At 29.6% G+C, this 24,918-nt stretch overlaps 2 protein-coding genes across 3 annotated transcripts; one reads left to right on the top strand and one right to left on the bottom strand.

Annotated features, from left to right (window-relative positions):
- Positions 1–2,349: 2,349 nt before the first annotated feature.
- Positions 2,350–24,918, bottom strand: LOC145185330 (uncharacterized). 2 transcript variants are annotated; one of them, XM_090097596.1, is made up of 15 exons: positions 24,716–24,918; positions 19,552–19,673; positions 18,973–19,147; positions 15,813–16,103; positions 15,046–15,318; positions 13,969–14,256; positions 13,426–13,808; positions 13,073–13,349; positions 12,000–12,671; positions 11,425–11,754; positions 3,494–3,796; positions 3,298–3,323; positions 3,078–3,190; positions 2,942–2,978; positions 2,350–2,812 (listed from the first exon to the last, which is right to left on the bottom strand). In XM_090097596.1, exons 1-15 carry the CDS (start codon positions 24,792–24,794, stop codon positions 2,750–2,752), a joined length of 3,432 nt encoding a protein of 1,143 aa, XP_089953722.1. In that variant the 5' UTR covers positions 24,795–24,918; the 3' UTR covers positions 2,350–2,749. The 2 variants fall into 2 exon arrangements, with proteins under 2 accessions (XP_089953722.1, XP_089953723.1); XM_090097597.1 differs by having other exon boundaries at positions 2,577–2,812; positions 2,954–2,978.
- On the top strand, positions 19,726–21,843 carry LOC149884246 (uncharacterized). Its single transcript, XM_090097457.1, has 2 exons — positions 19,726–19,749; positions 21,085–21,843. The coding sequence occupies exons 1-2, from the start codon at positions 19,726–19,728 to the stop codon at positions 21,841–21,843; spliced, it is 783 nt and encodes a 260-aa protein (XP_089953583.1).

Here is a 24,918-nt window from a genome sequence, read left to right as displayed (position 1 = left end):
AATTTTTTTTTTGTATTCTCAGGTTTTGATTTTTTTCTGAAGATTTGCAAAATCTTTTTCGCAAATTTTTTTTTTTATTTAATCGTACTAATTAAAGCAAAACATCCGTTTATTTTAAACCCACAATTTCAAAATAGAAATTAAATTTCAAAATTATTATTGATAACATGAATTATTTTCCTCAATGTTTAGTAATTTTTAAAATTATTTATCGTTGGTTTTTACTTATTTTAATTCAAAAATATTTAACAAAAAAAATTTAATTTCAAAATTATTTATAATGATCAATATGCGGATCCGTATTTACGCGGACTTTTTACGTATTTATGCGGACTTAGACAATTTTTCTTTTTTTTTTTAACATCAAACTAAGTTGAATTTTTTATTTTTTGACTGTAGACAGTGTCCACAGCCAGAAATAAAAAAAGTTCAATATATTTTGATGTTAAAAAATGTCTTAAAACTAACATAAATGAAACTAACTGTTTTAGAAACAAATTAATATAAAGATTTTAAATTTTGCAGAATTGGCATTTTAAAATATGAAGGCCGTCTAAAATATACAGGACGGGCCGTCTAAAACAATCAAGATGTTTGAGAGTTGTGAAAGATAAACAGGAATTTAAAAAATAGAAAATAACGAGGTAAATAGATATTTTCAAAAAATAGTTTTAGCTTTATTCTTTTGACAAATGAATACAGATGGAAAAAATATTACACTAATAAAAAATATACAAGACTTTTAACAAATTTAATAAGTACAGATCCTTTTGTTGAAACTTAAGTAAGCATTAAGTTGAAGCATCTTTTCTTAATTTAATTATACTTTTAAAAAATATTTTTTCAGAAATCGTAAGTAAAATGGAAGTTTTAGGCACGTCTTCAATGACAGGTCTACGTTGCGTTCTTGGATTAAAAAGGTGGAGTGGTGGTTGGGTTTATCCTATGACATGAAGTGGCTTGCATCAGACCTAAATTAAAATCATGTGTTTTCTCATTCGGCATACAGAAGGTGTTTAAAAACTGTTTAGATCTAATTATCAATTTACCTCGATCTAGAAGCCTCTGGTACATTAAACGACTGAAGCGCACTAGATATTTTTAGCCTGAAACACACTAAATATTTTTAGCCTGATAATTGTATCGGAAATTTTATCTTTAAACAAAGAACTTTAGAAAATAATTTCATGTTGCTATGGAAACTGTCACTTCCGCACCACTGACTAACGCTACTTCTTTTGAAAAGTACTGTCTTGAGGTAACATACTGTTATCAACTTTGATAGAATTTGCTTAACGGAATTTGTGATAGTAAATATATTCGTTATGTCATTTGTTCGTTAGGCTTTATCACTGCCACTAAGTTTAATATATAACCCTGTTTTATGTGCATCAGATTGTTCTCATGATAGGACTCTATCAGAATGATTCTTGATGAAGCACAAAACGGTAACAAAGTAAAAATGATCAGATGTTCATGAACTAATATTATTTCTATTATTAAGGCGCAGTAAGTTTAATTGGCCTATAATCAAGTTTAATGGATATGAAACGTCACAACACTTTAAACTGTAGAAAATGCACTATTGCTATGAAGTCAGGTGTATCTAGCAAATGAACAGCAAAACCAATACTAAATTCACAATAAGCAAATTGCTCTATAAAACAATTTCGGTGATGATCTGTTGAATCTGTTGATTTCCTTGTACCTTAACCTCGAAATTTTCTCGAAAGTCTTCCAATGTGACATAACTCATCAGCATTGACATTTTTATAGAAAATAAACAATTTAACATTGATGTTTAATCAGGTTTTCAAGTGATTTTATATGCAATTACTCAAACTTTACAATCATAAAAAAGTGAATCAGTGGACTTCAAGTTCACCTACCAGTTTTAGAAAAAACGTCCTTAATAAGATCCGTGGTCACTCAATAAGATACTTTTAAAAAAAAAAATTATGGAAATCTTTGAGCGACTCTTTTTTGAAAAGATATTCTGTGAATATGAAAATCTTTACTAATAGCTCAGTATTAGTGTACACACTAATACCAAACTGCGTAAGTAAAGATTTTGAGTTGAGTGACACGTCTTAACTTAACGACAGTTTCTCTGACTCATAGGGACTTAAAACAACCCAAGTTAAAATGTCAAAGTTTTCATATTCACAGAAAAAATCTTAATGACTGTTTGTCGAACTTTGGTATTAAGCTCTTAGATCTATTTCAAAAACAATTTCTAATGATTAAAAATAATTTTTATCAATTAAAAATGATTTTTAATAGTTAAAAATAATTTAATAGGTCGGGTAAATTTCTGGATTAGTGCAAGAAAAAAAAAAAAAAAGCAAATTCCAATACCAATGTTGTATTTAAAAAATCCTTATTAAAAATATATAAAATAATTACTTTGTACACAGTACATAAATTTTTGTAGCAACGCCTCAGTTAAAAATAAAGTTTCCTGTCTCAAGCACAAACACATAAAAAACCCGCCGTAAAAATGATTCAGCAAATAAGAAAATTTCAATTTGCTACTGAATCAAAATTTAATTCTCTTGGTAGTGTTGATAGAACTTTTGACTCCTCAGTTTTTAGTGACACGAGATGAAAACTTAAATGTTCAACAGAAATTTCAGAGGCTTCGTTATATATGCATGAATTTTTTTTTGCCACAACTTTCTATTTTCAACTATTTACAATAAGATACAAGAAGAAGCGTATTTACAAGACATGTCGCAAGAAAGAAGGCTCACGACCTTGATGTTGATATAAGATCGCGGCGTTGATTTGAAGAAAGACTATCGCCAGTTTTCTAAACGTCGATATATCGAATGAAATACAAAATAGAAATGCAATGTAAAAAAAAAAAGTTAAAAAATTTTAAAATTATTATAGGGTAGAAAATATATATATATATATATATAAAAAAAAAAGGACGTACTTTGAAACTTACTGAAGAAGTTGAGAACTGCATACTCCTAAAGTAAAAATTTCTTTATTAACTGAAACATAAATCTATAACAGCAAAGAAACAACAATAGTCACGTGATAGCAATTTTTTAAAGATTTTTTTATACCTAACATCATATTTGGAGTCTGGTAAAAGTGGTTGATTTGGTTGTGTCAAACCACGATGATGATTTCGAGATTGCATCGGTCTTTCGAGTAAGCGCCAGAACGGCATTATAAACTAATCGTGAAAATGAAAAAGTAATAAGTAACTGCGTTCTGTCAATGAAAAAGTAATAAGTAACTGCGTTCTGTGAAGATGAACGTCAATGAAAAATAAAAGCTTACTTTAGAAATAGTAGATTTTGGATTGTCTAAAAAAAAAAAAGTTTCAGAAATTTAAAAATTGATACTGACATCATAAATTGGTCAAAAGACCTAACTTGATTTCAATTAGCATGGTAAACAAAAAGTTTAATATTCAATTTCTAACAAACAAAAAATCGTTGTACACAAATTTGTATACAAAAAAAAAAAAAGTTACCACAAATATTGGCGGTACACGCGCCTCCGCAACCTTGACAAGCTGTAGAAGATGAAGCTGAATTTTGTTCATCAAATCTTTTAAGATATAACGCTTGTTTTGTTGTAGCTTTAACGATACGTTTTTCGTAATGGCGTAAACTTTTGCATGGATTTTTTAATATAAAAATAACCACTAAAATGAACATAAAAAATGCTGCAACTGACAGTCCAATTATAATACCAGTGCTTAAATGAGAACTGTTCTCTTGCGTTAATGTCAGTAACGAAGATGTCTGCGAAATTTTGATTGGTACATCAAGACCTTAAAAAAGAAAAAAGTCATTTTTTTCCTGGTTGAAAGTACTTCAACAAAAACTGATAACGTTCGTTATTGTTATGTAAGTTACTTATCATATATTTGTTTGCTTAAACAAAAAAATCTTTCAGTATTTACATGTAAGTTATAAGGGTCTGCGTATCGTTTCAGTTCCGTATTGTTATCATTCCGATATCATAGCGGAAAAAAAAAGTGTCATCGAAATGATTACGACAAAAAACCGCAAAAAAAATTCTATTCGGTATTGTAGTTAGCTTAAATCTCGGTATATACCGCAACTCTCGTCAATCCGATGACTTTTTTTTTCCGCTATCATATCGGAATGATAATTATACGGAAATGAAACGATACGCAGACCCTTAGTATAAGCATCGGCGTTACCGCACCGTCGGTAAAATTGCGTAAAAATGCGTAAATTTGCGTAAAATGCGTAAAAATGCGTAAATTTGCGTAAGATGCGTAAGATGCGTAAATCTGCGTAAAAAGCGTAAAAATGCGTAAAAATGCGTAATTACCGCGGTAATTTTGCGTAAAAATGCGTAATACGCAATTTTACCGCATTTATCACTTTTTACCGTTTTTATCACTTTTTACCGCTTTTTATCACGATTTACCGCATTTTATCACAAATTACCTCTTTTTTTGCTGATTACCGAAAAACTAAAAAAAGATACTTTAAATTGCTTTTTGTATTTATATTAGTAAATATTACATTTACAGTTTTAAACAAACAAGTTATTGATAAAAAATTAATCATCAGATATATCATCATCTGTCTCTAATAAAATGTTTGCAAGCTCAGATGCTCTGTACTTTTTTTTCTCATTCCCCTTCCAATTCGACTTCATTATATTACCTAATTTTGCTTTTTTGATTCTACTTTGTTTGTGCTGGAGTGTCATTGGAATAAACAAAGAGACACTTTGAGTTTTGTCTTTACCTTGAGTCACTTCATACCCTTCTTGTTGAGCTAGAGTCCTTTGACTCTCTTGAGTATCTAACTGTAGCTGTTGTTGCTTATTAGGTTCAGGACCAGTTTGAGTATCTGATAAAGTTGGAGAAGCCTTTTCAAGTGCACCTCTTTTTTTAGTTTCAGTTTGACTATGTGATTTTCCCTGTTGGTGAGTCTTCTTAGTTGGTGGTGTGACATGTGGTAATTCATACGGCTCTTCTTCGCAAGTTTTTTCCCAATCGTTGAGGTTAGAAGGAACCCTTGTGTAATTTTGACTCACAAAAACTAATATGCTAGTGTTTTCTGGTTTTACATTATGTCTAAAATCAGTAACTGTCCTACCTCCTACTGAAAACATTCTTTCTGATGAAGCAGAAGTCACAGGTATAGCCAAGTAACTTCTAGCCAGACCAGCTAGCAAAGGTAACTCATTTTTATTTTGCTTCCACCATTCTAAAGCATCCACATCCCTTTCAGGTAAGGCCATAGTCTGATACTTTTCAAATTCAAGCATCAAGGGTGGCTTGAGCTTTGATTGGCTAGGCTGTGAAGTCCCAGGGCGATGCGCTGAAACCTGCCTCCTGTCTTTCAAAAACTCAAGGTCCACTGGATCCATAGTTTCGTCAAGATCTGATGTTTCTAGCGAAGTATGATCATCAACCAATGACTCGCAGAACTGGATTGTGGTTGGGTGATTGTCAACCAATTCCTTGATGGCGGCTTCCCTCCCTTCCTCACTGTTTGCAATATTTTTGAGTGTATATCCTCTATAATATGGGTGCAGAAGTGAACCCACATTATAGTATTTGACTCCAACGCCATAATTAGGTAAACCCTTCTCAAATTCTTTCATGAAGTTGTGTAGGCACTCTGCAACTTGAGGGTCACGCTCTTCAATGTCATTTATGGTTCTTTTGCAAAGCAAGTGGAGATTTAATATGTCTTTTTGAACTTTATGCATAGTCACTAGATTTTCAGAAGACCAGGAATCAGAGCATCGCTTACATTCTGCCAGAAATGGTAAAATGTTGTAAATACTAATAAACTCTAACTCATCCGGAATCAAACTTTGAAGATCTGGTTTGTTTAGAGTTTCTAGAGCAACCAGTAAACCAGCCTTCAATCTGAGGATTGACTTAAGCATCATAAAGTTAGAATTCCATCTTGTTACAATTGGCTGAATGATCTTGACTGGTTCTATATTTGCTTCCACGCACGCTTTCTTGATGTCCTGCCAGTCTAATGAACTTTGGTGGGTCCTTTGAGCAAGTCCTTTACATTTCTTAATTATACCATTGATTCCTTCTGATTTTTCTACAGCCTTTGTTAAACAAGTGTTGAGCAGATGATCGGCACAGGTTAGATGATCACTGATCTCTTTGCTTTCCGTGATTGCTTTCTTCATGTTGGCTGCAGCATCAGTAACACCCACTTTGTAAAGGTCTTCCCTCTGAAGACCAGGAAATTGAGAAATCATGTGGTCTATTCCTTGTGCAAGCAAAACCCCTGTATGTCTCCCAATAAAGTTTTGGTAATCCAAAGATAAGTTTTTGAGTTCAAAGTCTTTGGTAACATAATGCAATGTAAGGGAGACGAAGGGATCACCATTTCTTGCAGTCCATCCATCTGTAGTGAAAGCTGCCATTTTGCAATGCGGGATGTCTCTCTCAATTTGCATTTTTACATCACGTCTTAGATTGCGATAAATCATTGGTAGCTTGAATTTGGATAAGGTGGTTGGACTTTTTAGGTTGGCTTGTGGACAAAGATAATTCAGCAGCATTTTGAAGCCAGCAGTTTCAATAACGTGAAACGGGAGGTTAGAGAGAACTAGTGAAAGGGTTAGGATGGTATCAAATTCCAACTGTTGAGCACTTTGTGAAGGCCACTTTATTGTTTCAGTAAAGTCGTCCATTTTTGTTTGGTGACTTGATAATGCATCATGTGGGAGGTTATCAAGCCTTTTGTTTTTATTAATAGGACCAAAATATCTTCTTATGGTACTGGACTTATCAGCCTCTGCCTGAGCATTCCTCTTTTCTTGAAATTTCTTCTCTTTATTTTCGTTATCGACTTTTTGCATCTGGTAAAAAGATAGCGGATTGCAGGATCTGAAATAAAATAGTGGAATTATATATGTTTAAAAGGATGCGAATTACAATGTTTCAGTAGTAGATAGTTCATAAAAAATAAATACATGAACCACAAGACACATTAGTGTTTTTTTAAAAATTCTAAATAATTTTTTTTTTATCATGTTGCATTTTACCATGGACATATAAGAAATGGACGTGCAACCTATTGTTTTTTTTGCGAACCATGCTCGTTGCGCATAGTTAGAAATCTTTTGTTTTAAGCAATAGAAATTAAATTATATTAAAGTCTGTCGGATTTAACGAAAATTTTTGGACTCGTCTAACCAGTCATTTCAACTTCCTCTCATTTATTAAATATAACAGCAAAAGAACCAAGTTTAAAGCTTAATTTTATATAGATAGACATTCTTAATACCTTAAGAAATAACGCGGACAATGAAAAGAAATTGAGATCATTTGCTTGACTACCTTAGTACATGTATAACTTGAGATAAAATAAATAATACAAAAATCAAATTGTTTTGTAGCTACCTAGAGCACAATGGTTTCATGTCTAGGGAATTACTCCATCTATTATATTGCTGTAGACATCCAGTTTATGAATATTATAGAATTTTCTATTTTTATGTTTAACAACAGAAATATATACAGTAAAGGATAAATAACTTATACATAAAATGAATGTAAATACAATAAAGAAAAAAATAATTTGTCACAGTTTTAAAGAATTTAGCAAAGTCAATTTATGGCAAACCGCAAGAATAACTAAGTATTTAATATTAACATAATATGATTTACCAGCTATATATAAACTAATTTTTATTTGACAAAAACAAATGGGTTATTATGAGCTTATTATGACAATTGAAATAATATATGAAATATGAAAAGCGAAAACATGAAATATCTGACCGCATTTTGCAAGATAATTATAAATTTGAATAACTTTTTAAAAGGTTATGCTTTATCAAATGAATTATAAAAAAGTCTATAAGAAAATACACCTACTAAAAAAATAATGCATTAAGGAATATAAATTATGGAGCTTATAAAGTAGCCGAGGCAAAAAATGGCGACATGTCGGAAAAAATACTAAAAAAATACACAAAATTAAGGCTGGTGAATGAAGGACCAAGGAGTTGAATGAAACCAGATCTTAATAAAAAATTTAATTTAAGCTTTTTTATACTTCGCTATACTTTTTTTAGTCATTTTAAAATTATCCATACAGATCTATTTTATCATTGACAGACTTTGTTTACATGAAAAAAGTTCCCAAATTTACAAATATTTATCTTGGAAAAATGATGAAAATCTGTTCGTGCCGACAACTAATTTCCTTTACCTTGGTGTAATTTGTTTAGTAATTTGTCAACGCGTGAAGTAGTTACTTTATCCTGAAGTACAGTCTTATTAAACAAATGCTATAAAAGTTTAAACTAATACCACATGATCAGAGGTTCTGTTTTTAAACTGTGGGCAGCCATTTTAATAGATTTTTTTGTTGACTGGTGAAAATTTAGAGTTAGGGCCTCTTTATATGGAAAGCGGGCTGGCTCGGCAAATGAGCCAGCCCGTTTACCGAGATCTCAACGTTGTCCTTATTTCAACTTAATTTTATTTTGCGTTTTTATGAATAAACAAACTAGCCCAGAACGCTATCCGGGCCAGCTCGTTTATTCATATAAACGCAAAATTTTTCGAACCCAGTTTTGGCCTCTCAAGAAGGCGGCAGATACAACGAACGGCTATATGAAAATTAAGAAACTAATGATAATCAAATTTTATATCTTAAGCTCAAATATTGATAAGTTTCAAATAAAAATCTATTTTTTTGTTTAGCATAAGATTTTTTTCATAAAAATAACGGAATATTACATAATTACATAAACTTCAAGTATAAATATTTTTTTATTTAACAAAACATATTCTTACAATAGCTTGTTGTATGTTAACTTTCTGCTTTTTGTTTTTTAGAATAAATATGAGCTCATAATTATGAAAGTGGTCTAAGTCATATTTCTTATTTCGAGATATTTAATGATTCGCATTTGAATAAATTAAAAATTCCGTATAACGTTGTAATTACAACTACTTTTTAAAGGTTCATTTTTGACGATATCGTAAAAATTACATTGAATATATTTAGTTTAAAATCATGTCGTGTGAAATAAGTGATAAATTCATTTTTTTTTTAATTTTGACTTAGACCACTTTCATAATTATGGGCACATATGATAAAATACAGATTCTCAGTAAAACTAAGTAGGAGTTTTAATTTTAGTTTGTTTCAATTTAGTTTGTTTAATAGTAGTGAAGAAAAAGTATTTGTTTACTTGTGCAGAAATCTCAAATTTAAAATAATTAGCATTTGCAATATAACTTATGTACCTTTTAGTTCTTAACTACCCAATGCTTGTGCTAGAAGCAGGGGCCTGTACAGGAATTTTTTTGGATAAGTCGCAATTTTAACCCCTTCCTAAAAATGTTAAATTTTAGCATCCCCCCCCTTCCTCATTGAGAAACGCATATATGAGGTAAGACGGCTTAGTGTATGTACAAACGTAAGTCCGAATTTAATTTTTAGTGTTTAAAACCCTTACTTTCTTTTTATATTGTTCAAAATGCAAGTAATTAAAAAGATACACAGCTTTGTATAAAACAATTGGGGATGTCCATTGATATATTTTAATATATGCTTGTTGTTAACTGTAGTCTTCTCCTCCTGATGATAAATATCAAAAGAATTTGACTAAAACTTTACTAAGGGTGTAATTGAAATGGAAGTCCGGAATTTGTTCTCTAAGAAATAATAACTTTTATTTTTTTTAAATTAACAAAAGAAAATATTTAAAAAATGAAGTACTTTATAACTTAATAAAAAAGGTATGTCCATTCAAGTTTTTTATTAATTTGTTTAAGTCAAAAATTAAAACAACCTCCGTTTAATATATAAATCGTTTTTTAATAAACTTTAGAGCGTTCTCGATTTGAAAAGCGCTATAATAAAATACCAAATCGTAAATCTAACTGTTATCCCGGATTAATAACTTCTTACCATCCGTTCGAACAATTAACCTTGTATAGTTTGCTTAATTATTGCTTTAGTTTGCTATAATTATTCGCTCTGTTTGCTTTTATCTACCGACGCATCATATTTATTCAAAATATTGAAGTTGTGAAAAAATATATAAAGATACATATTTTGGGTATGTCCAGCGACGTAGCAGACATCCCCTAGACACGCCCTGAGAAGGTTAGTAGCACAACTGCATGTTGCGTTATTGAAAATATAAAATTTGTAAAAATTGTAGGTAGACACCACTGCCGCTTACCATTCAGTTGTGTTATCAACCTTCTAGCACACTGTATTGGGTAACTAAGAACTAAAAGGTACATAAGTTATACATAAATATTAATTTAATCGTAAATTGCACATTAAAAAATTATATCGAATATTTTGAACTTTAACATTTAAATTAACAATTTCTTTAATTGTCTAATTTTTTTAAAATCATTTCATTTCTATAAACTTTTTAAAAATTTGTTTCATTGTCTTGTTTTTCTTTCAAAACTGTTTAATTATTTTCTTTCATATTACAATAGTCTTATTAGATGTACATCGGTTCACCGCTAAGAGCTCTGATCGCCGCCATCTTGGAAGGCCAATTTTTGCTTCAATATTTTTTCGAAAACAACAATAGAATACGCTATCTAGTTATATTTTGAGATCAGTGGTTTAAAATATACTAAATTATAGTAAGAGTAAAACACTTACTTTAAATGAGCTTTAACTCCACTGGTGCTACCTTGAGACAGCTTAATCACTTTTTTGCACTTATTGCACTCAGCAAATCCTGATTTTCTGCCAGAGCCAGAGATGTTATCCTCTTCTCTGTCTAGCTTGGTAAAATAATTCCAAAGAGACATTGTTTCTTGAAGATGGTTTGATTCGGTAGTGATTTTGGTATACTAATCAGATCACTGAAGAACTTTGAGGTTGTTAGTCTTTCTTGACTTTTGTCAAGCTTATATAGGAGACTAATTTAATTTTAGAGGGTAATTAATTATTTAACAACTATCTGACTTGATAAAAACAAAGTAATTTTTTACCATAATAATTACCGCTTATACAAACTTTTATCACAATTTACCGAAATTACCGATTTTTACCGCTTTTACGCAGTTTTACCGTATTTACGCAATTTTACCGTTTTTACGCATTTTTACGCATTTTACGCATTTTTACGCATTTTTACCAATTTTACGCATTTTTACGCAATTTTACCGTCTTCTGTTACAAGAAAGCGTAAAAATGCGTAATACGCATTTTTACCGCATACGGTAAAAGTGCGTAATACGCATTTTTACCGCACTGCGGTAAAAATGCGTATTACGCGTTTTACCGCATTTTACCGCATTTTACCGAAATTTTTTTACCGCCAGTGCGGTAACGCCGATGCTTACCTTAGTAAGTTAATTAGAAAAAAAAAAAAAAAATTGTTTTTTTCATCAAACAAAAACACAATTAATTTTGGCCAATATAAATGAAACACACAAAATACCTCTTGTTTTTAAAATGAATGGTTTGCCTTCTCCAGCTCCATTAACTGGAATAATTGTGATTTCAAAATATGTATTTGGATGCACAATAATTGATGGAGAATAGATCCATCCATTGGTAGAACCATTAACGATGGTATGGTATGTTTCACGCTCAAAAGGATAATGTGTAATATGCTTCTGTGTATAAGGTTGTAAATATATTTTATAATTATAGATCCCATCTCCTATAAAATTAGGTTCTTGCCAACGCACAATTAAATAAATTCTGTATGAGCCATCAGTATTTTTTTGAACAAAGTAATAATCAGCTTGTTCGACCATGGAAGGCACTAAAGAGATTTTTTCAAAAACAATTTTTGTATTGATAGCAATATCTGGCGCTCTTCCAAAGTTTTTTAAAATAGTTTATACAACTTATATATATAGATTTCGGTAGGATGTTTAAATTTGACTAATGTAGATAACAGAGAGTTTGCAGTTAAAAGAAAAGCTACATTAACAAAAAAAATTTAGAAACAATTTAATTTCCATGAAAGATGTTTTAATAAAATCTTGAGGAAGAAAATAAACCCACCTTGAATTTGTGTCTGGCATGATATGTACTCACTAGGTAAAAATAATGTATTTGTATCTTCTGGTTCACTTTTTGGAATAACCCTTACCATATAGAAAACATAAGGCTGAAGATTTGAAATCCTCAAATAATGATCTGTTGTTTGGTAATGAACTTTAGAGCGAATGTTAGTTTCATTATAGATGTAGACATTATAAGATAAAATTTTACGGGTTGCTGGAGGATTTGACCAAGAAACTAAAATTTCATTTGAACTGATGCTAACACACTTTAAGGAGGTTGGTGGCTGAATTATTTCCTTTTTGCTTCTTATATGAAACCTTTTCGATTTTGCATTTTCATTTTTTCCAAGTATTAAATGCGTAACATTCCCTAATACTTCTTGGATTCTAAGTTCAAGTTTTTCTGCCAATATTGCTGCTATAGTTATCCTGTGTGGAATAGTATTGTTTAAGTTGTAAAGAGTGGCAGAACTAATATCTTTGCTGTAGCGCTTCTTGTTTACAGACCTCCAATAATTAGAAAAAGGTATCGGTATATAATAAATTAACCAACCAACAATGACTTGATCTTTTGAATAGAAATAGTCATGCTTCCATTCAATAACAGCATCAGATTCTTTTTGATCATACGGAGAATCCCAATTTACAGATGCTTCCCTTTTGTAAACATCTATATAACAAAAATGATGACCATTACTTTATAGCATGATTCCAAGTACAACATTCATAATAATATTCACTCACTAGGTTAAAAGAAAATTATTTCATCAATTCAAATCAAACATTTATTGCTCTTGGCAAGTGTTTTATAAATTTTTGTAACAGGCTATTGTGTATTAAATTATTGAACTTGTGTCTAAGTTATGGTTATTCATGATTACATAGCAAATATATTTAATTGACTTGTAAATATTCTAGGCTTGATCTATTATTTTTATATTATTATATAAATAAACATTTTCTTTAAAATTAACTTAGTATAGGAGTGTAGACAAAAAATTGAAACAGCCGCTAAACAACAACAATTTTGTTTTACTAAAGGAAACTAAATCAACACATCAATTAACAAACCTTTATCCCACAATGAATTCTTAGACACAAGAAATGAATTACTCATTGGCCCTACTCCAATTGAGGTTGTAGAGGTCATCCATATTTTGATAAGATTTTGATTATTGACAACAGCCAGAGTTTCATTCATATCACTAGTTAGATAATCATAGGTAAACCGTGAAGTGATATTGAGTGTAGTTTTTTCAAAAGGTGTTACAACACTCAATGCATTTAGAGTGAAGAACCTTACTCTGCCATTTGAAAACCATTGTTGATTAATCCAAGTCACTCTCAACTTAACAAAACACAAAAACTTTAGAAAAATTTGAAAAAATATTTCACTAAACAAGAAAAATTGAAAAAATATTTACACATAAATATGCAGAACACAACTCTTTTTCTGTGTCAGTTCTACCAGTTTCTGCACCTAATGAAGTAATTTGTGGTCCTTTTTTAGGGTAGCTTTCTGGTGTGATTGCAAATGTGTAGACACAAGACTCTGGCTGGTCATGATCACGATAAAAAAGACAAACACCTATTTTATAGCGAATGCCACCAAAAACCTCTGATTCAACAATGACAGATCGTTCGCTTGTGTTTTTTTCTGTAGAAATAGCACGACCTTTTAAGACATCACTTGTCCAAGAGTATACATATCTGAAATAGGGTGTTCGTGGAATTAGTGGTGGGAGCCATGAAAAACTGATATGTGTTGAAGTTACTTCAGCAACTTTTAAGGATTGTACACCAGAAACTAAAAAAATATTTAAGGAATTTAGGAAGACTTAAATATATTATAAGAAATATATATAATATATATAACATAATATAAATATAATATATATATAATATATAATAAATATGTATATTATATATTATATATCCAACCAAACTGAACTTAGGAATTGTAATACCTAAATATGTTAAATATAGATGAAAGTATTTTGAATAGCTCCCAAAAGCATTTTCAACAATACACTGATAAAAATCTAAATCACTGTTATCTATGTTGTATTTTGATAATGAGCTAGTGGTTATAATAAAGTCTTTTGGAAGATTTTCAAGATCAAGGCGTGATCCATTTTTAAACCAAGACACTGTAGCGTTAAAAAAACCAGAGGATTTACAACTCATAACTGCAGAATACCCTATCAACACAGGAACATTTTCAACAAAACCATTTTCATTGGAAATTGGCTGCACTAAAATAAATATGATCAAAAGGTTAAAGCAAAGAAAGTTAATTTTATGAATAAAATAGAATGCTGGAATTCATAAAATTAAGCTAAATAAAATTAAATTCAAAGAAATAATTTCTGATGCAGCATTTTACCCACCATTTCAATATTTTGAACATTTGATTTTAATGCTTCATTAAAAAGGATATGTATGCATGTATGCATGTATGCATGCATACATGCATGTATGCATGTATACATGTATGCATGCATGTATGCGTGTATGTATGCATGTATGCATGTATGTATGTATGTATGTATGTATGTATGTATGTATGTATGTATGTATGTATGTATGTATGTATGTATGTATGTATGTATGTATGTATGTATGTATGTATGTATGTATGTATGCAAAATAAATAAAAAACTAAACTGAACCAGAGTTAAAAACGGAGCTAAATGTATGTTATCTATATTGCATTAGAAATCTTATGAGGTTATCAGCTAATTTTTAAAATGAGATTTAATAGCTGATGAAAAAAATGTATGAGTAGCCTTTTTGTTAAAATAAAGTACAAGTAACCTAAGATTACGCAATCAATGTTATTTTTTGGTAGAAGCCAGAAGTAACAGTTTTTTTTGAACTGCATTAACAACAAACCACTCAACCAAATGTCCAAAATATCTTCAGGTTTAAAGGCATACATAAAAACTTAACATTTGAAGTAAAAATGCTGCAAAATACAGCATAGTAGTACAGTAAAAATATCATGTCACACATTTTGATTTCCTGAAAATCAAATTTTAAACCTCCTATGTCGAGTCGAATGTATTCTCTTGCTATGTGCTGACCAATGGCTTCACAGAGATAAATACCAGTATTTGATGAATCAAATATTTGTATTGTATAATTTGCAAAATTTCCTAAAGTTGTATATAACACTTGCAACTTTCCATTAACCTCTTTTACAATATGCATCAAATTTGAATGCCTGGCCAAACATTCAATTGTAATTGTTGAATTTGCTTTCACAACTTGATCACTGGTTTTATAAACAATAGTAGTTACAAGTGATTCATTACCTAAAATATGAAAAAACAGCACTAAAAAGTAACAGCATTGTGTTGGAGATTCAACGATGCAGTTAAAATTAGCATTGCGAGAAGCTGCTACACTTAAATTTGTGTCACATTTTAAAATTAAAAAAGTATAAATTAAGTATAAAACAAGTCATTAAGTATACAACAAAATTAAGAAACTAATTACTACATTTTGTTTTGCTTTTTGGAAAAGGTTAATCCGTATTTTAAATTTTTATTTAATATGTATTTGCATAATAGTTGAATTATGAAAAGAACAACTGTTGTTCTCAATCAGCATTCATAATACATTTAAAGATAGGAAACAATACATGAGTATATAGTTTTTGATAGAGGCTGATTGTCATAACTGATGTGATCTACTAAGATTTCTTTAAGAAATTTAAAAATGTTAACTAGAACAGCTTATATAATTTTAATGGCAATGCAAAATGTCAAAAAAACATTTCTTTTGACCATAGTAAAATTTATCTTACTATCGGTGACATTAAGAAGCTTGGTATGGCTTTTTCTTTCATTATTATACTTTGTAACTTGAACACTGCATTCATAATAACCATGGTCATCAACCTGTACTTTTTGTATCAGCAGCTTGTTTTTGCCAATAGCTTGCACCTTGTTGTCAAATAAAAGTCTTTTACTATCTTTGTACCATTTGATTGCATAAATATGAAATGATGAATACTGCAATGTTTCTTCCCAACATGATAGTATTACTGCTTCATTTAAACGCACTGAATGAGGATAAATATCCAAGGTAACAATATCTAAAAAGATAAGATTACACTATTTTTTTTTGTTGCATTTATTCTTCATAAAAATACAAAACAATATTTCTCTCCATCTTTACTAGACAAATATTTTCATAAATAGTTGTGACTATAGCTGGGTAGACTGTGTAATACAAATGAAAGACTAGTTCTGCACTAACTGTGTTATATAAATGGAAGAAAAGAGCTGTGTAGACTGTGTAGACTGTGTAGACTTATATAAATTGAAATTTAGGAAAATTCAGTTTGTTGCTAATTTTTGCAACTAGAATGGTTCTTCTCAAAAAGATTTTGTTCTTATGTGATTTGGTAGAGGTTAACTTTATAAATTCTCATATTATACCATTAGTTTTTTTACTACTTAAGACACAAAATTGAACTTTGAATATTTGTAGTAGAATAGTACTTATATTAATTTCAACTATCTTTTAAAAACTTTAAACAGCTGTAGTAGTATGTAGTAAATCAGTGATAGAACAAGTCCCTAAGCTGTTAAACTTATACAAAGTTAATGAGCAGAAAGTCTTTTTTGCTATTTATGCAAGTAAAAGTGATTATTTCAATCATTTTTTACATTTTTAATTGGATACTTAGATAGAAATGAACATTTTTGTGAGTACTTGACATTCTCACCTAGATCTTGCTTTGAGTTACTTTTTTTGAAGCTACTATCCACATTTTCTTAAAACTTTCTTCATTTGAAGCAAACTTCTTATTTGAATATACTTGAACTTGTTGGTGACATATCTACCTTTCAACTGATAAAAATATTGCTGACATGGCAATTGTGAAAAGTTCTTTTTGTAATAGGTTTCATCATCTTCAGTTATGCAGAAGTTTTCTTGCCTTAAAAGTTTAAATAGCATTTTTGAACAATGAATTGCTTTTTTGAACATTAATTTCTTTGATTAAAGGGTGCTGAATTTCATCATGTTCAACTGATGCCTATACAGAATTTAATTCTAACTGACTATTAGTAAACCAACAGTACTAAAGGAAGTGATGGTACATATCTTGGGTATTTTTAAGTATGTGCTATCATTTGTGCTTCAACTTCAACAATCATCTTGGAGTTATTCTGTCCTCAAACATTGTGGTGGTTTTACAAATTACAGTCTCAAAACATGATGCATATATTCATGTTTAACACTGCCACAAATCTTGATAGAATTGAATCTGCATATTCCTCATTTTCCAGTTTAGACAACACCAGTCTTCAAAAATCTTCCCATTTCATCATCATATTCAGAAATGTTGCATGATGGTCCTGAAATGCAACTGTGAGGTTTTCATTGTACTAGGACAAAATGTTTGCACAAATCAGATGGAATGCTGAACTGTTTGTTTTGTTCAGGGTAATCAGTTGTCTAAAAGCATCATTTCCACCTGTTTAAAGTGAAGAAATCAAGATAATTTCTGAGATGATTTCCAAAAAGAAAGCTACTTTACTAACAAAAATGTACAACATTTGATGTGCCTATGTTACTAACTGTAAAAAATTAGTCTTACAATGATATACATTTTACTCAAGAATGCAGTTTACTGTTATTTTTTTTTACTTGAACTAATGCTTATATGTTTTACATGTTTTTTAATAAAATTATATCAATAATCAAAGTTCAGAATCAAAGTTCAAAACTTAAGATTTTTATTCATCATTAAATTTACTCTTTTTGATTATGGTTTATTTTCTGTAAAAAGATTATGGTTTTATTTCCTTCTTTAAACATAGTATTTTCTGTAGAATAAAATGGGTTACCAACAGAAAAATTTTTTACTACAAGAGGATTTAAGATTTGCAAGAACAAGAATGATTGTCATTTAGGTCTGGTGTTGTCAACACTTTTTGTTAGTAGTAAACAGTATTTGCCTATAATATCATTTAGCACTAACAAATTAAAGACACAACTTGTAATCGTAATTGTGAATATGACAGCTATGCACTTAAATGATTTTAACCATTACAAAACTCAACCAAAAAATAATGAGCATTAAATAGTTAGTGTGACAAAATACAGGTCAACAGAAAGTAACAGAGTAAGTAGAAATAGTGACAAATGATAACAGCGGCAAAAAGTATAAAGAGCACTGGCAAAATGTCAGCATTCAAAAGTCTGACTTTGTTATTCAACCTTGTTAATTATTTTTTAATTCAAATAAACTTTAATACTACAATAAAAACAAACAAATAATAGATTTAACAATATACCAACATAGATGCTCACTCACAAAAACTACACAGCTGAACTAATACAAAACTAACTTTGACCTTTAAAATAATCAGCGTTTCTTCATTGAAACATTCACTAAATGAAAGCAAAGACTACATAACTCAAAACACCTTTCAGTATTTACAGTATTACAGTATAATAACATTATTGAAAATTAAATCTAGTACCATTATATTTCTAGTTTTTAGTAGTGTTAGATTTTAAATAGCTTTATATTTATTGCACACTGTTTAATATCTATGATTTAACTGGATAGTGAATAAATTGCTTTTTATTTTGAACCAACTCTTTAAGATTGATTTTAATCTTGAACAGAAAAAAAAATTAAGACTGAGAAAACATTTGTTTGTCACTATTAATTATTACACAATTATTGTTAATTGTTAAATAATTACTACAGCTGTTAAAATGTTATGAAAATCTGAAGCAATCTATTTTTATTTTAAAAAATTGATTTACATGTAGTATAATTTAATTGGCTTAAAATAATAGAATCCTCAAATAATCCTCAATAGAATCCTTGTTCTTATTTAAGCGAACTTCATTTTTCAATTTAACACTTATTTTTTTCCAACAAGTCTATGCAAAATGTTTAAAAAGTTTTTTTTATAAAAAATAGAATATTAAAATCAAACCTCTTATTGCTTTGAGAATAACTTTGGCACTTCTTAACACTTTGTTACCAAAAGAAAAAATGCAAGCATAAGTACCAACAAACTCTATTGAAAACTCCTTAAACACTATTGAAGTTCCATTGATAAATTCATTGTGATTAAATGGCTGATCATCTTTTTCAAATGATTGTATCAACTAAGATGTTAATAGAAACTATTTATTTAGCTTTCATTACCTTAGCTGTATAAGCAGACTTGAAATACATACATACATACATACATACATACATACATACATACATACATACATACATACATACATACATACATACATACATACATACATACATACATACATACATACATACATGCATACATGCATACATGCATACATGCATACATGCATACATGCATACATGCATACATGCATACATGCATACATACATACATACATACATACATACATACATACATACATACATACATTACATACAAACATACATTACATACATATCCACTACCATGAAAGAACAAGATTAGAGGGTAGGGGACCTATGTACAAGACACAAAACACACAAAAAAAAACATAAAAAAACTTACTATTTCTTCTCCACTTAAATCAACTTCCCATCTTAAAAAACATGTGCTCAAGGGAGAACAATAAGTAACTGATTCAGGTTGATGAATAAATAGAATTGGACTATCATATGTCTGATTAGTAACTAAGAAAAAATATATTAGCCATATTATGTAAAACTATAAGAAACTACCTATATGACAGATGATCTGCCTTTAAGAGTGCAATCATAAGCAAGTACTTCAAAGAAGGACAACTGTTGTTACTTAAAGTTTCATATTAGCATACTGGCAATATATATATATATATATATATATATATATATATATATATATATATATATATATATATACAAACACACACATACATACATATGGGTTATTTTCATATGAAATCACCTTGTTTTTCAAAAATGCCCCAGGGTACCACCTCCAATTTACTTCAAACTTTGACCACCCACAGCTTTTGTGGAAAAAACACAATCCTGAAAATTTCAGTTTGATTCACCAAACTGTTCAAAAGTTATAATTGAATCAATATAGACCGAAATCGGCGAAATTTGAGTATCTGGAGCTTACAGTAGATTTTTTTGATTTTTGACAGATTATAACTTTTTAAATAAAATAGATGATCACCTAAATTTTTTATAGTAATAGTTTATCACCCAAATTATCTATTTTTGCAGGTGTTTTTGACTGGTTTTAAACAATTTTTGAGTTCTTGTACCTCAAAGTTTCTAATTAACTCAATATTAGACAAAGTTTTGGAAACTTTAATGTGCTACAATTCAATACTAACAGACAAGCTGTGCCAATATTTTGTTACTTTTGTGTACTTAGAGTAACCACTTGCAGAAAAATTTAAAATTATGTGTTGAAATTTATTTTAGCACTTGCAGCAGCTTGTTAAAATATCACTTTTTTCAAAAAATATTATAAATTACATTCACTTTGTAGGCATAGAGAGTTGCATTGACAGTTAAAATAAATTATGAAACTTTTTACTGGCAAGGCTCCATATATGTACATTCACCAAAAAAAATTTAAAGACCTATACTCTATTATATGACATGATTGTAGCCCTATGACTTAGGTGTATAATTTTGATTTTTCCCTGAATAAATATAATCAGTTTTCCCTAAAATTACATTATCAGTGTCTTAATTTATTTGATATGATTTTATAATATATATTTGTTTAATTTTATGCTTATAATATAATTATCATGATATAATTTACACATGGTTATAATTTGAGTGTAAAATACTTCAATCGCTTCAAGAGTTTGTAGTAAAATCTAAATCTGCACAGTATTTTTTGGATTTTATTATTTTAGTTTTTATTATTGCAAGAACCAAAAACTAAAAAGTTTTGTGTATGCAGAAATAGTTATATGTATAAATAGTTTATTGGTTGCATTTTAGACAGTTTTAATCACATTAGTACTTGAGAGTTCATTTTTACTGATTTTATTACTGGAAAAATATAAAAGTTTTATTTTAGATTATGTTACATAATTAACCCTTGATTTTAATATTTTTAGATTAGTAAAAAAAGTCAGAGAAATGTTGTGTGGGAATAGTTTTAAATGAAGATTGTGATAAAATGTCATACTGTAGAATGGTAGGAAGAATAAGACTAAAAGGTACTGATATTGAAGCTTTAATTCAAAGGATAGGATACACTTTCGAACCAAATGAGGAGATATGTTTTCATCATGAAAAAGCCTATATTTCTAAATACGAAGCACTTCAAAAATACTGTTGTGATCCATTTAAAGTCCACAAGAAAAAAATTATCAAGGGATTGTGTAAAGTCAACATATCAATAGCAAATCAGCTTAGGATCAAACCTAGTCAAAAAGTTTGTACTAACTGTTTAAATGAATTCAAACTTGAAAAAATTACAGAAGTTAGTCAAGATGAAGCTGCTGAAGAAGATTTTAGTTTTTCAGACCTTGATAAGACAGTTCATAATAAGAGTGTGTCTTTATTGGAAATATCTCCACTCAAAAATGTAAGTAGGCATGACATATTAGGATATGGAAGACAAAAGATTACAAAAATTGCAACAAGTATGACAAACCTAGTAGCGTCAGCATTGGATATAGATCCAAAAGATATAGAATCGGAAAAGAGGCTAAAATGTACAAACTGTAATGATTTAGACAAACTGTTAGATGCAATAAAAAACAAAATGAAAATAAGTTTGAAGGAAGAAAAAGTTCAACTAATAACACTAACTCCTGATAGTTGGTCAATTGAAAAAACTTGCACAAAATTTTCAGTTTCAGAACATCTTGCTAAGAAAGCTTGAAAGTTGAAAAATGAAAAAGGAATACTTGCTAAACCTGAGGCTAAAATAGGACAGCCATTGGGAGATATTGTTAAACAAAAAGTTATTGAAATTTATGAATCTGAAGAGTTTACGAGACAATGTCCAGGAAAAAAAGACTTTGTTTCAGTGCGTATAAATAATGCAAAAGTTCATAAAGAAAAATACTTAGTATTAGTTCAATTAAAAGAACTTTATCTTGAGTTTAAAAAGCTATACCCTACACACAAAGTTGGATTCAGCAAGTTCTGCGAACTAAGGCTAAAGTGGTGCATCACAGTTGACAGTAGAGGAAGTTACTTAGTTTACGTATGTTCTTATCATCAAAATGTTAAGTTGATGTGCGGTGCTTTACCTAAGAGCCATTTAATATATTACAAAGATTTGATGACAGTATGTGTTTGTAATATAGATAGTCAAAGCTGAATGTTTCACCTATGTTTTAACTGCCCCAGTAAAGTAAATTTGAAGACTTACTTGGAAAATGTGTTTGAAAATAATGATTTTGATTTTGACGATCAGATCACATACAAACAATGGGTGTCAACTGATCGAACTGTCCAAACAAGCATTATTGAGTTTATTGAAACTCTAAGCAAAACTTTGTATGACCTTTATCATCACCACTTTATCAAAGGAGCACAACCCTCCTACTTATCAGAGGCAAAAAAAACATTAGATCAACACTTGTCTTATTCTTATGGATTTTGCAGAGAACTATAGTTTTCTTGTGCAAGATGCTATACAAAGATTTTACTGGCAAACCGATAATGCTACCTTACATCCATTTGCTGTTTATTACAAAGATGAAAAAAATCAACTCAAATGCGAATGCTATTAAACAATTTCTGACCATCTTCGCCATGACCAAACAACAGTTCATTGTTATCTCACAAAGTTACTACCAATGATCAAAATCAAACTACCCACAATCAATAAAGCAAAATACTTCAGTGATGGTGCTGTGTCACAGTGCAAAAATTACAAATGTCTGTTAAACTTAATGTACCATTTTGAAGATCACAATATAAATGCTGAGCATCACTTCTTTGCCACAACCCATGGCAAAAGTCCATGTGATGGAATAGGAGGAACTATAAAAAGAGAAGCAGCAAAAGCAAGTCTACGAACAGCAAATGCAAACCAGATTCTTACACCAAATGAACTGTTTACATGGGCTGAAAAAAACATTAAAGGTGTTAACATACTTTACATTAAAATAAGTTTCATGGTTATTGATGATGATATCAATAACCATGAAACTTATTTTAACTTAAAGAAACAATATGAAGAGATGAGCACAGTCCCAGGCACAAGAAGCTACCACAGTTTTGTACCAGGTGGAGACAAGTTATTTTTACAGAGAATCTCTAGCGATACTGTCTTTGATACCCATTTGCTGAATAATATTAACTTGGCAAAAAAAAATCCTTCAAACTTTCAGCCTGGTAAATACATTGCTTGTTTTTACAATGATGAATGGTACATAAGGGTTGTGATTGAGATTTGTAATGAAAACCAAGATGTTAATGTAAAATTTATGCATAGAAACAAATTAAATTTAAAATGGACTTATGATGCACAATCAAGTCAGTGTTGGGTTCCATTTGACAAAGTAATTTGTCAAATAAATGCTCCAGCCATTAAGGGTAGAAGTGCTCGTAACTACAAACTTGCTAATAATGATTATGACAGTATCAAGGGAGTGTAAACCAGAGATAAAGAAATTAGTGTACTTGTGTTTCATGTGTATATACACTTCTACTTTCAGCATTTTTAATTTTAATTTTTGTTTTTTGAAACGTAATGTAACTTGTGCTATTAGGTATCCTTTTAAACTAAAAAAGAATTGCACTCAAAATGCAAAAACTATGTCATAAGATAGAGTATAGGTATTTAAATTTTTTTGGTGATTGTCTATATATGGAGCCTTGCCAGTAAAAAGTTTCATAATTTATTTTAACTCTCTACGCTACTTTCTATGCCTACAAAGTGAATGTAATTTATAATACTTTTGAAAAAGTGATATTTTAACAGGCTGCTGTAAGTGCTAAAATAACTTTTAACACATAATTTTAATTTTTTCCACATATGGTTACTCTAAATACACAAAAGTAACAAAAAATTTGGCACAGCTTATCTGTTGGTATTGAACTGTAGCACATTAAAGTTTCTAAAATTTTGTCTAATATTGCGTTAATTAGCAACTTTGAGGTACAAAAACTCAAAAATTGTTTAAAATCAGTCAAACACCTGCAAAATTGGATTATTTGGGTGAAAAACTATTAACATACACAATTTAGGGTGATCACCTTTTTTATTTACAAAGTTATGCTCTGTCAAAAATCAAAAAAATCTACTATAAGCTCCAGATACTCAAATATTTCTGATTTTTGTCAATATTAAATCAATCATAACTTTGGAATGGTTCGGCTAATCAAGCTGAAACTTTAAGGTTTGTATTTTTTTCATAAATACTGTGGGTGATCAAAATTTGAAGCAAATTTGAGGTAGTACTCTGGGGACCATTAGGTGATTTGATATGGAATGACTCATATGTGTGTGTGTGTGTGTGTGTGTATATATATATATATATATATATATATATATATATATATATATATATATATATATATATATATATATATATATATATATATATATATATATATATATATATATATATATATATATACATCCATTACTCAATTTATTCTCAGCAACCAGTCCATTTATATAATGTAAAAAAGTGTTTATGTTTAGTATTTCAATACCACATGTCCTTAGTTAGCTTGTGACACAGCTTGTTGCAAATAAGATAACATATAAAAATCAAACGACTGAATTTACTTACAAAAAATTTCTTGAGCTTCAATCTTCAATTTAAGAGCAAAAGTAGTTAAAATCGCAAGCCAATAATGAACAACATCCATCCTAAAATATGTTTTTTCCCTCCACCCCCATCATAATAATTTGTAAAAGTACCTAAGTAGATGTAAATTTGACATTTAATTGAATTTCAAAAGTTAACGGCAGTCCTGAAATCAAAGTGTGATT

This window comes from Hydra viridissima, unplaced genomic scaffold, assembly GCF_058129835.1.
Source record: "Hydra viridissima isolate aposymbiotic clone 2 unplaced genomic scaffold, HvirCarnegie_v1 scaffold_9, whole genome shotgun sequence".
Taxonomy (NCBI): Eukaryota; Metazoa; Cnidaria; class Hydrozoa; order Anthoathecata; family Hydridae; genus Hydra; species Hydra viridissima.
This window is presented reverse-complemented; position numbering and strand designations above follow the sequence as displayed.